This window comes from Ochotona princeps, chromosome 5, assembly GCF_030435755.1.
Source record: "Ochotona princeps isolate mOchPri1 chromosome 5, mOchPri1.hap1, whole genome shotgun sequence".
NCBI classification, from domain to species: domain Eukaryota; kingdom Metazoa; phylum Chordata; class Mammalia; order Lagomorpha; family Ochotonidae; genus Ochotona; species Ochotona princeps.
The window spans coordinates 35,096,039-35,109,301 of NC_080836.1; the positions used below are offsets into that span (position 1 = coordinate 35,096,039).

Here is a 13,263-nt window from a genome sequence, read left to right on the forward strand (position 1 = left end):
GATCCACTGCAACTTAATTCACATTCAAATGCATAAAAGATCTTTTAAATATATTTTAAATGCCAAAATCTAATTTGTTATTATAAACCTTATTTAGCTAACACTTCTCAAAACTATCCAGTTTTGAACATAATAACTCACAGACCACAGAAAGTTTCATAAAACATTGTTTTAAAATTTAATACTATTCTGCAAACTTTTGTCTGAAAAACATTCTGAAAACATATGCTCACCTGCACTGGAACTGCAGCTGCTGTAGGTGGGTAATGTGTTGGAGGGTGGAGCTTTGGATAGACTGAATACATTGGTGCTTCATTCATCAACTTGTTATATAGCTCCAGAGCTTCCAAAACTTTCACATTTAATTCAGACAATTCTGAGTGCTTCCTGATATAAAAGAGAAGCATTTTAATATTCTTCTAGGCTATAGGCATACATTTAGTAACAAATTATTTTTTAAACTTAGCACGCTTTCTATTCATATTTTAAAAGGTTCTTTTGCATATACAATGAAAGAATAAGAGAAAATGGGACCTGGAATTACTTAATTTTTATAATAACTATCCTAATACAGCTAGGACTTCATTATATTAGAATAAAATCCTTTCCATGCCTCACAAAAAGAAATCAATTCATACAAGATTTTAGTGCTAGATGAATTTAGCATTTTCAGTGTTTCTAGTGAATACTCAACTGTGAAGAAAAAACAGTTTCTAAATTCAGGTAACAGATCAAGCTTTAATTATATACCTCAGTGAAATAAAATACTCAGGCAAGGCTCAGGGCCTGTGTAAGCAATAACAGGACTAAAATAAAAGCACATTCATAAAGAGAACACATATACATTTTCATTTATGTCCATGGAGGGATTTACTGCAAAAATTAGTCAAATAATTAAAGACAATGCATATCTGAATGAGCACTAACTGCTGCTGTTCGGGGTGAGTTGCTTCTGAGAAAGTGAGTGAAACCAGATGCCTTACTGTATAATAACAAATCCAAACGAAACTTTGAAATTTGCCAGAGGAACTCCAGAGAAAATCTTCTGACTTGGTACAATTTTATCTGTTCCACGGGAATAATAAGCAACTCTCTTTGCTAGTGACAACCTTAAAGTGTAAATAGTCACTTTTTACCTAGTCTACAGCTTCTACAAGCCTCTTACTGAACGTGGTTCTTTCTCTATGAACACAGGCAAGAGGTAGGCAAACAAAGGGTTTCCGAGTAAACGACCTTTACAGAGCCCTATGACCTTTCCTCTGGTACAATCTATTATGTCTGACTCCCTACAAAGTGCTTATTCATCCTCTTGCATGAAAGACTATAAAACAGGCCAGTTTCTACTTTCAGAGTGGTTGCAACCACTAAGGGAGCTATAGAAATTAAGCGTCAATGCTAATAAATGTGTGAGTAAGAAAGAACTACGATTATTCAGCCATCAAAACAAAACAAAACAAAATGAAATTATACCATTTGCAACTAGATGGTCCCACCTAGAGACAATTATGCTCAGTGAAATAAGTCAATCACAAAAAGAGAAGTACCATATGTTCTCTCTAATATAAGGAATCCAACATGCAAATTGGAAAGTATAGTTGTGGAGTAATGGAAACTACTATATCCAGAAGTGAAGACACAATGCAACATGCATCTCTGCTTCCAAACGAAAGGTGGACTCCAACGGAAGTGTTGGGTATATTTACAAAATGGGATGATGGATTGTCAGACATTGTACCAGCAATGTCAGGCCATACTTAAATAGCAGACTGATGGAATTGTAACTCTTTATGAAGAGTTGTGACATTATGGGAAAAATCAATCGAGGGGGGGTACAAAATGGGGGCAGGGGAATCCCAAACTATATGAAATTGTATGATAAATTAAAAAAAAAAAGAATGAACTAAGAATTTGGTCCACATAATCTAGGTATGCTGATGACACACTATACAGTAGAACAACATGGTAGAAAGCCATTGTTACTGTGAGTCTGAAGTGGGCTTTAAATGCTCAAGACGTAACTTCAAAGCTGTAACAAATTGTTACTAAACTGTGCCCAACACTATGTATGGTTCCCTTTCATGAAGACTGTAAAACATCAGGAAACAAGGTTAAGAACAGGAAAATCACCAAGGAACAAAAGGTAGAATAAAATACAAAATTACATAACATGGGTAAAGAACAGAAGAATTTAAGAGAAAATTAATTTGAGCTGTTGTAAACTGAGAGGGACTTATTGAAAAATTGAGACTCAAGCTGGCTCCTGTGGAAGGATCAAAAGGCCACACAGTAAAGGAACCCAATGACACATCAGGAGGTAGTGGGAACAGGTAGGCAAATCAACACTCAGGGTACTCAGGAGGATCTGACCAGGGTGGTATACTGGGCAAGGTAGTAAGATTGGAGCTTCTAGAACATGGTTAAGTCCTCTGGATTTTTCTTCACTAATCTATCTAAGCACTTTGGACCCCTAATTTATATGTTTCCACAATGTAATTTATTATTGTGGTAAGTGCTAAGCAATTTCATTTGGATCAATGACAGAAGGGCAATGCAACATTTAATTATTTGACAGTAGCACTGTTTTTCTTAGTTAAAAAAAAAAGCAACTGATGACCCTTTCAAGAGAAGAAACAGTATTGTATACATTTCTCAACAGTGGATAAGTATAAACAGTTAATACAAATCTATTTAATATTTTTTGTATCATCATAAATAACACTATGATGAATACTCTGAATAGTTAACTACATATATCCCCCGTGAACTTAGTATGGACTTGAAATTGCTAAGTAAAAAGAAAATGGACTATTTGTTGGCACTAGAGAAGTTTATAATTATATTCCCATCCTCACCTATGGAAATACTGACCCCTTTTCTGTTTAATGTTTTTGACCATTCATCAACTAATACCTTTGCAAATAAACAAATTAGAAGATATCTAAGCAGATAGTTGACACTTTCTCTGTAACAGGGGTGAGGAACTTTCTTTCGGCTAAGGACCACTTAGATATTTATAACATTCATTCACAGGGCATAAAAAATCATTATCATTTTTTAAAGATTTTATTATTATTATTGGAAAGCCAGATATACAGAGAGGAGGAGAGACAGAGAGGAAGATCTTCCATCCGATGATTCACTCCCCAAGTGAGCCGCAACGGGCCGGTACACGCCAATCCGATGGCGGGAACCAGGAACCTCTTCCGGGTCTCCCACGCGGGTACAGGGTCCCAAAGCTTTGGGCTGTCCTCGACTGCTTTCCCAGGCCACAAGCAGGGAGCTGGATGGGAAGTGGAGCTGCCGGGATTAGAACCGGCGCCCATATGGGATCCCGGGGCTTTCAAGGTGAGGACTTTAGCTGCTAGGCCATGCTGCCGGGCCCGGCATAAAAAATTATTAACTTAAAACTGGGCCTACTATAGATGTTTTGGATTTCAAGTCCCCTTAGCAGGGCCAGATCAAATTATTTCAACAGACTTATTGGGCCCTTGGGTCAGGTGTTCCCTATCCCCACTTCAAAAGATGATCAAACTAGCACCATTAGCATCACTGATTTTTTATTACTGTACAAATAATGAAGAATTTATAAAAACAGTTTCATGCAACTAAGATAATCATTTTCAGCAGCTAAAGTGTTGCTCTGACAGCACTGCACCACAGAGGTGGAACAGCAGTAAAGCACTTCCTATTCACCTGAACACCTTGGTCCTCCCTGATCCCTTTCTGTTTATACAGTGGTTCACTAAGCAAAGCTCCAAAGGAATGATAAAGAACTACTAAGGCCTTTTCTCTTCTATTTCATTCATTATGGCTTTTCCTCCTCATTTCAGAGAGCTCCAAGGAATGTGAGAAGGCAGAACTATGTTAACAGCTCATAACTTGGGATGTTTTCTGTCCTCAAGTTAAGTAGGATGAAATTAAAAGCAACGGACACACAAAAACACAAGGAAGAAATAGGAGAAGAGAAATGGTGTTGCAATGGATTTAGCTTCAGAAATTAGAAAAATTTCATGGAAATCTTTATAGAAGTCACTTTCCGCACAAAACAAGTCAATGTTTGTTCAGGTTGATCCCAGTTTTGTTATTTATTCACTTTTTAAGATTCATTTATTTTTTATTGGAAGGTAAGATATACAGTGAGGAGGAAAGACAGAGAGGAAGATCTTTTATCTGCTGATTCACTCCCTAAGTAGCCACAATGGCTGGAGCTGAGCTGATTCAAAGCCAGGAGCCAGGAGCTTCTTCTGCATCTCTCATGTGAGTGCAGGATCCCAAGGCTTTGGACCAGCCTTGACTGCTTTCCCAGGCCACAAGCAGGAAACTGGATGGGAAGCAGGGTTGGTGGCCAAATGGGATCCCAGCTGTTGCAAGGCAAGGAATTTAGACACTAAGCTACTGCACTGGGCCCTCTCTATTCACTTTATTCTTCACTGAACATTATCCTTTAAACTCCACTTCAAGTAAGAAAAAGACTGGCACAAAAGAGCAAGAGTCCATATTTGCAAACACACTATAGTGTCACACATGCAAGACTGAAGGCACTGTTGTGTTACTGATTCCCAACAAGAGTGTAGGAAGCTGAAAACACAATTTCAACAGAGTGCACAATTCCAGAAAAAAAATCCTGCTAGTTTAAAGCTTGCCCAAAACAAGTAAATCTATGGAAATCAGACTTTTTACTCTATGCAAAAAAAAAAATAAAATAATTCACCTATCGATTTCTTCAAGTTTTTCATCTATCATTGGACCCATTTGCTGGCAGGTATCTGTAAATACAAAAATGCTTATAAACTTAAAAAGCTTATCCAGTTTAAGGCAATAACAGCAATTTTTAACAAAGTAATAATATATAGCATCATGTACAATACATAGAAAATTACCTTTATTCTAGAGAAAGAATTATACAGCACCTTTACTAAGTACACATTACTATTACAGGATCAAAAGCGCTATTCAAGAGTAAAAAAAAAAAACCTCATCATATCCTTTGTAATTAATAACTAAGTTTGCAGACTTTCACATTAAGAGGTATACTAAAGTCTTAAAATTATCTCTAAAACTAAGTGGAGACACATCGTGCAGTGTATGACCATGTACAGATCAGATATGAGCATTTTTCATTTAAGACCTTTCAAATTTAAGTATTTTATGACTCCATATATAGTACATATACAATGAAAAACACATTATTCTACATTCATAACCAGAATTTTTTTAAAAGAATCTGTTTTTATTGGAAAGGCAGACTTGCAGAGACGAGACAGAAACATCTTCCATCTACTGGTTCACTCCCCAAATGGCCACAATGGCCAGAGCTGAGTCAATATGAAGCCACGAGCCAAGAGCCTCCTCCAGGTCTTCTACAAGGATGCAGGGATCCAAAACTTTGGGCCGTCCTCGATTGCTTTCCCAGGCCACAAGCAGGGAGCTGGATGGGAAGTGGAGCAGCAGGGAAACGAATTGGTCCCCATATGGGATGCTGGCACTTGAAGGCAGAGGATTATCCAACTGAGCCATCATGCAGGCCCCAACCAGAATCTTTTCTTAAAAATTTTTTTTATTATCAGCAACAATCCAGGTACGATGAGACTGGTGCAGAGTCCACTGATTGACATAGTCCATCTTAGAGTTTCCCCTTGTCCAGTTTTCGCTGCAAACATATAGCTGAGGTGCTTGATTGATCTACTCCATCTTCTATCTTTTCTTGGTTAATGTTTTGATTCCTCCATTTTGTTCAGGGGAATCCCCAAAGAAACTTTGAGGTGTTCCCAGTCCAGGCTCCTACATGCACTACTAGTAAGCACAGTGCCCACCACAGTCCACCACTCCGATCAGCTGGTGGTTGTAACCCCTGGGTTGGTTCTATTCTGAGCCCTGACCTCCATTGGAACCAATGAGTATTGCAGCTCTTCCTGGCTCTGCCCATCATACACTCGTCCCTCACCTAAACCAGTGGGAGGTGTGCTGGTTGGGTGCTGCATTCCCTACTGGTACAGGCCATTTCACCTTGGCATTTTGTGTTTTGTACTGTTTTTATCGCAACCAAACTTGGCCAGGCCCCCACACAGTTCCAGCGCTCGGATTTGCCAGTGGATGACGTGAACTGACTCAGCCTGGTCTGCCCCCAACCCGAGCCAAATGTATGACAGTGGGTCACTTTCCAAAGCCTCTTCTGGGTTGTTTACCTCCATACTTCCTGCGTTTATTTGTAGGGTCAGTGTGATGATATGTTGGAGCTTCTAATTGAGCGAGGTGACGCTCTGCTGGCTCTGCCTTCAAACCTGAGAGGGCCTCCCTAAGACGCCGTTGAACTTGACTGGACAAGTGGGATGCTGGACTCTGTATGGTGTGAGCTGGTAATTAGGAAATCCCAACGGAACTTGAGCTGTGGTTATGCATCAAGGTGAAGGAATTCACCATGGGAGAAGGGTTTGGGGTGAAGGGGGGAGAATCCCAGTACCTATGAAATTGTGTCATGTAATACAATGTAATTAATGAATAAATGAATAGAAAAAAAATTTTTTTATTAATTACATTGCATTATGTAACACAGTTTTATAGGCTCTGGGATTCCCCCCACCTCTCTCTAAACCCTCCCCCCATGGTGGATTCCTCCACCTTGTTGCAGTATTATAGTTCTAATTCAGTTGAGATTCTTTCATTGCAAGCATATACCAAACATAGTCCAGCATCTTATTGTCCAGATAAATTCAACGGCTTTTGACGAGATCATCTCTGGTCTGAAAGTAGAGGTGGCAGAGTATCATTCCAATCAATTAAAGCCCCAACATAACACCAGCCACAATTTATAATGTTATGAAATTAATTGACATGGTATTGGGTAACCAATATGTTAAAAAAAAAAACCCTGCAAATTCTTAACCACATCCTGTGACTTCTTTATTGACATTTCAATTTTAGTTTATATACAACCAGGTTCTATACACCTTAAAATCACTATAAATTACTAGTCAGCTGTCTTGTGTCTATTTTCATTTTAGTATTTGGCAGTTTATAGCGTTGAAGCATAATTCTGCTAAACCTGGCAGTGTCTCAGGTAGTCTACACTGGCTTATAACTCTAATTGACATGTCAATAGTTTAGGTGCAGAACAGTTTTAGGAGCGGTGTGCAGAGAAATCTTCAATATCCTAGTGAGGAGTAACTAATCTTTGTTTCCCACCTAGTAAGGTATAAGTGAATCCACGCTGACTGTTTCCTGATTCTAAGCTTTCCTTGTTGTTCTCTATCTATTCTAGATTTTTTGTTTGTTTGTTTGTTTTGAGGGGTTTCTGGAGCGATCCTGATGGTCATTGCGAGAGAAGGGTGGGAACCCAAAGTCGGAAGCAGGCAAGGACCAGAGAAAGCTCCCCCTCCCTAGTCCCGAAGGAAGTTTACTGTTCTTTTGTTTCTGCGGACCGCTCAGGCCTCCTGGCTGTCATTCCGATGACCTTGGATCCTGCAAGGAAGGATTTGGACTTCTTCCATCCCATGTGGTGGATCCAGATGTGGGTGGGTGACCTCAGAGTTCTCGGTCTCCAAAGGCACTCCAATTCCCCGTGGTCTCCTTGGCAGAATCTTTTTATAAAGGTTTATTCGCTTACTACATTTTAGCTCAAAGAATGTTTTTTTTTAAGGCTTATTTATTACTTTTATTGAAAATTCAGACTTACAGAGAGAAAGATCTTCCACTCACTGATTCACTCTCCAAATGGCCTCAATGGCCAGAGCTAAGCCAATCTGAAGTCAGGAGCCTGGAGCTTCTTTGTGGGTCTCCCATGTGGGTGCAAGTTCCCAGGGCTTTGGGCTGTCTTCCATTGCCTTCGCAGGCTACAAGCAGGGAGCTAGAAGTGAAGTGGAGCAGCTAATTGGGACACAAACCAGTAACCATAAGGGATCCCATGTATGCAAAACAAGCACTATCCACTAGGCTACCACGTCAGGCTCTCAAAAAAATTTTAAAAGCATAGTAGTGGGCAAATTCTCGCCTTGCATCCAACAGGATCCCGTATGGGTGCTGGTTCATATCCCAGCTGGTCTAGATCCCTTCCAGCTCCCTATTTGTGGCCTGAGAAAGCAGTAGAGGAGGGCCCAAGGCCTTGGGACCCTGCTCCCTTGTGGTTCTTAGAAGAAGTTCCTGATTCCCGGCTTCGGATCAGCCCAGCTCTGACCATTGTAGCCATTTATGGAGAAAACCAGTGGATGGAAGATCTTTCTCTTTGTATCTCCTTCTCTCTGTATATCTGTTTTTCCAATTAAGAAAAAAAAGTAAATTGATCCAAATTTCTAAAATGTATCACCATCAGCATGCATCAAATAGCTACATTACAAAGTTAACCCTGATCATATATAATCTGGACCTTGAACATTTTGATTCAATTAACTTAAACATGCTGTTATTTTTAATACTGCCCTTTTTTGGACTGTAAATCTTGTTAGCCAACCTCCCTATTGGACTTACAAAAATACGAAGACTTCCTTTTTGAAAAGAATATACAATTGTAATTTCTTCCAAATGATTTTTAACCTCTAGAAGTAAACACCAGGCAAAAAGTCAGGTACATTTCTAACTTTCACTAAGTACCTTCTAAGTCCAAGAGATCTTGGGAATCTGGTCTTGAATCTGCTGGATCTATACTCTGGAGTACCTGCAGTACTCTATCCATCTTATCCTAAAAAAGTAACAAAAGACACTCAAAGTCAAAAGAGTTTAAGTTCAGCCAGTGTAAAATTACTCTTTCCACACATTATCAAGGAAAATATATTTTAAAACTCTTGACAGTTGAAACATTAGAGAAAAAGGAGAACCCTACCTCATCTATATAAACTGGCTCTGGTTCTGATTTCTTAATTTCTTCCACATCATCAATTACATTCAATTTCTCCACAGCTGCTATAGAAGCAAAGTAACTTTAAGTTTCTCACCATTAACCTTGTAATTTAATCATTAAATTATAAATGGCTTATGATTATTCATAAGTAAAAAATGAAAATCCTTTAAATGATCATCACATTTCACAAACAATACTGTTATTACATATTTTCATTCAATTATGACAAGTCTTTATGTAGTAGTTCAGTAATATCTACTATAATCTGCCAGTTATGATTCTAGGCATTTATACACACACACCAAGGAAAAACACGCAAGAATCCCTGCCTTCAGGGGGCTTACAAAAAATTTTCCATAAAAAAGCTGAATAATAATCTACAAATAAACATACCAACAAAATTAAGTGTAACCTGGATTACTACCACAATGTACTATTTTAATCAACTCAGATTATTTTTATCATAATTTTACTTTTACTTTGATTTATTTTGCTAAATATTTTTTTTTTTTTGAAAGAACTACAGAGAGGGAGGGAGATACAGAGAGAGACAGATCTTTCATTGCTGGTTTACTCTGCATTGAGCCAGGCATGAACTAGCGCCCATATGGGATGCTAGCACCATACACTATGCTTTTGCCTGTTATGTCGTTGTCTTAGGTGTGTTTCTCATTTATTTTTAAAGATTTATTTTTTTATTAAGTTGCAAACGCAGATCTGCAGAGAGAAGACAGAGAGAAAAAATTTCCATCTGCTGGAACCCAGGAGCCAGGAGATTCCTTTAGGTCTCCCAATGGGTGCAGGGTCCCAAGGCTGGCCACAAGCAGGAAGCTGGATAGAAAGTGGAGCAGCCAGGAGTGCATATGGGATCCTGCTACATTCGAGGCAAGAATTTAGCAACGAGCCATCACACTGGGTCCTGCCCCTGGTTATTTTATTTATTTCAAAGGCTGACTGATCCAGAGAAAGATCTTCCCTCTACTGTTTCACTCTGCAAATGCTAGCAACAGCTAGGGATGGGACAAGCCAAAGACAGGAGCCAGGAACTCCATCTTGGTTTCTATGTGGGTGGCAGAGAACCAAGCCCTTAAGCCATCTGTTGGTGGTTTTTCAAGCATAGCAGCAGAGAGCTTGATTGGAAGCAACGCAGCTGGGACTCAAACTGGTGGTCCTACACAGGATGACAGCATTTCAGGTGGCTTAATCTAATGAGTCACAATATCACAGGATTTAAAGTGGGTTCTGGGACTGATATGAGATCAATAAATCCTATTATTTAAAACAAAGTTGCATATCAATCTGATTATTACTCAAAATAATTATTAAATTTGAGTGAAAAAAAAAAAAAAACACCTAGTAGACTTAACCTTTTCTAAGCTTTCACTTACCTGCCTCAGATTCCATGTTTAAATCAGCTGTCACAAAATTAGACGGGAAGAGTCCTACTCCTCTGTGGTTTTCTCCTTTCCACCAATTGGCATCACTGGAAACAGAGTGGAAGAGTGTCATTCTTCCCTCTATATTATATTTTAGCATCTTAGTGTTAATAGAAATTAAAAATAAAAATTGACTTGACCTACTATGAAAATATCAGTTCATAACCAGGCATACCTAAAAGTTTCTCTCCTAAATTTAATAAAAGACATTATAAACTACAAATGAAACAAACACCCATATGCTTATATCTAAATTTAGCTCCAATAAGAATTAGTTATATTTGACCTGGGTTTTTAATAAGATAAAATATAGTTAACACTAAAGTTCTCTTTATCATTATTCCAAGTCTCAATCCTAAATCCATCTTCCCACATCACCATCACAAGGCAAGAATGCGGTCATCCTGACAGCCTGCACTTTTTTTTATCCTTTTGGATGTATCCATACAGCCAACACTGTAGAAACTAACATACATATAAATATTAATGTGTAAGTATTAACAGATCTTTTATATTTCATTTATTAACACTTTCAGATTTGGTTTGTCCTTTGTAAGTTCTGTTGCATGAACATGCTATGCCTCATTCATTTCTATACACATGTGGTCATTTAGGTTGCTGTCAGTCTTTCATCGTTACGAAGACTGGAGTAACAATCATAGCAAGATTTGAAAGCACACATACAACAGTTTGTCTCTCTCTCCCTCTCTGCTGCTTAAACATACATTAAAAAGCCCTTCTAGGATGAGCGGTTCATCAAGCACTTGAGTGTGCAACTTGGCATGCTCACACCTCACACCGGAGTATCTAGCTTGAATCCAGGCTCTACCTCTGATCACAGTCTCCTGCATTATACACTTCGGAAGGCAGTGGGGTATGGTTCAAGTAGTTGCGATTCATATGAGAGATCTGGAGTGAGTTTTGTGTAACAAGCTTCAGGATGGCCCAGACCTGACTGTAGTAGGCACCTGAATAGTAAACAGTGGACAAAAAAAATCCCTCTAGCTCTTTCTCTCTTTCCCTGTGTCTTTCAAATGAAGAAAAACCAACAACAAATAAAACTAAAACTAAAACAAAATCACGCTCACAAACTGATAAACTCCATGAAGCCTATTCAAAGTATAGTCTGGGCCACAGACTATATAAGCATCTTCAATTTTACCAGATGCCATACATTCCCGAGAGGGCTGTGGAAACTCACTTTCCAGCAGCATCTAAAAACTTCTTTGATCCCTAAACATGATAGCTGTCCAAACCTACACTTGATGCCAGATATGAGGAAAATCGTATTTAACTGTACCTATTTGCATTTCTCTAGAACCCACTTGTGTTTGCTATTTATAGTTCTTCTTCCATTGGGTCATTTGTCATCAAAACTGCATTAATGGTTGGGGGTGAAAATATTCTACATTAATATGACTTACTAATGGGATCACAATCAGTTGCTGTATGTTCAAATAAAACCTATACAATCATTCTTTGAAGGCTGAAGATCTGACGTATATGAAAACTGCTGTAAATTCAACTTTTTAAAATGGAAAGTTCAGCTTACAAAATTTCTATGAAAGAATTTCTCTTATTCTACAGACAGCAGCAGCTATGAATCTCAGTGTTGTCACACCACAGTTATTTTCTAGTTTTCAGAATCTGAGTAGGGGTAGGTGTTTGGCCTAGAAACTAAGACACCAAGCAGAATGCCCATATTTCACATCAAAGGACCCACACTGAATCAGTGACTCTGGCTTCTAATTCCACCTTCCTGTTAATATGTCTTCTTTCTTTATACCATTGACTATTTTTCTTTTCTTTTCCTTTTTTGCTTTGGACTTGATGATCTCTTACCAGTTTTAACCTTCCATTGATTCTCTATAGACATTTTACATGATCAAATATAATACCTAAAATAAATATAATTCTGTCTATTCATTTCCAAAAATTTGACTTTTTTAGGGGCCAGCATGATGGCTCAACTGGCATACAACTGGCACAATGGTTCAAGAACCAGTATCCCATACTGGTTCATGTCCTGGTTGCTCCACTTCTGGTCCAGCTCCTTGCTTATGGCCTGGGAAAGCAGGGTAAGATGGCTCAAAGCATTGGGACTCTGCACCCACATGAGACCCAGAAGAAGCTCTTGGCTCTTGGCTTTGGATTGGCTGAACTTCAGCCATTGTAGCCATCTGGGGAGTGAACCAGCATATGGAAGATCTTTCTCTTTGTATCTCTCCTTCTCTTTGTAAATGCCTTTCCAATAAAAAAAAAAAAAAACTTTAGAAATTTTAATTTCTAAACAAACAAAAAATGGAAGGAAGAATAGAAAGACAGGAAGAAACAAGGCTCCCTGGCCTGCAGAAAATGCTGTGCATGCTTCTAGACTGTAAGATTTAGGCTAATTAATGAATTAAAAAAAAAAAAGATTTAGGCTGTTTTTGTTTGTTTTTGTATTTCATGTTCACATGCATCTTGTATCTCCCTGAAAGAAAATAAAGTTTTTGACTTTTTAAACTGAAAATAATAGTAATAATAAGAAGAAGAACAGAAAAAGAAAAGACGACAGGAAGTAACAGAGATCTTCTACACAAAAGTCCACTCCCCAAATGGTTACAATGCCTGAGGCTGGATCAGGTCAAAGCCAGATGACAGCAAATATATGAGTCTCCCACATGGCCCATTTTCTGCTGCTTTCGCAGGAGCATTAGCAGGAAGGTTAACTGGAAGTAGTCTCCAGGATGTAAACCAGCATTCCAACATAGAATGCCAACAACGCCAAGAGGCAGCTAAACCCGCTGCAACATAATGCTAAAACCCGAAATCTGAGGTATTGATAGACATTAGTAAGGATGTCTTAAGGAAAAACTTGTTACAAATGTGGTGTTTCACTGATTTATTTGGGAAACAGAGAGAGTCCCATCTACTGGTTTATTCCTTTGATGCCGAAAACAGTCAGAGAACTGACGATGGAAGGCAAGAATTCCCCCATGGGTGGCCAGGCCTCAA

General features: G+C 38.6%; 1 protein-coding gene across 2 annotated transcripts in view; it reads right to left on the reverse strand.

The window, feature by feature from the left end:
* STAM2 (signal transducing adaptor molecule 2) overlaps window positions 1-13,263 on the reverse strand; it is a 42,488-nt gene that overhangs the window by 5,690 nt on the left and 23,535 nt on the right. The window contains exons 8-12 of one of the 2 annotated variants that reach the window (XM_058664481.1): window positions 10,219-10,313; window positions 8,813-8,889; window positions 8,584-8,671; window positions 4,712-4,766; window positions 234-387 (exon numbers count right to left, since the gene is read on the reverse strand). In XM_058664481.1, the coding sequence (XP_058520464.1) occupies window positions 234-387; window positions 4,712-4,766; window positions 8,584-8,671; window positions 8,813-8,889; window positions 10,219-10,313 (469 nt within the window). Of the gene's footprint in view, window positions 1-233; window positions 388-4,711; window positions 4,767-8,583; window positions 8,672-8,812; window positions 8,893-10,218; window positions 10,314-13,263 lie in introns of both variants that reach the window. The other variant, XM_004577165.3, reaches the window with a different exon arrangement.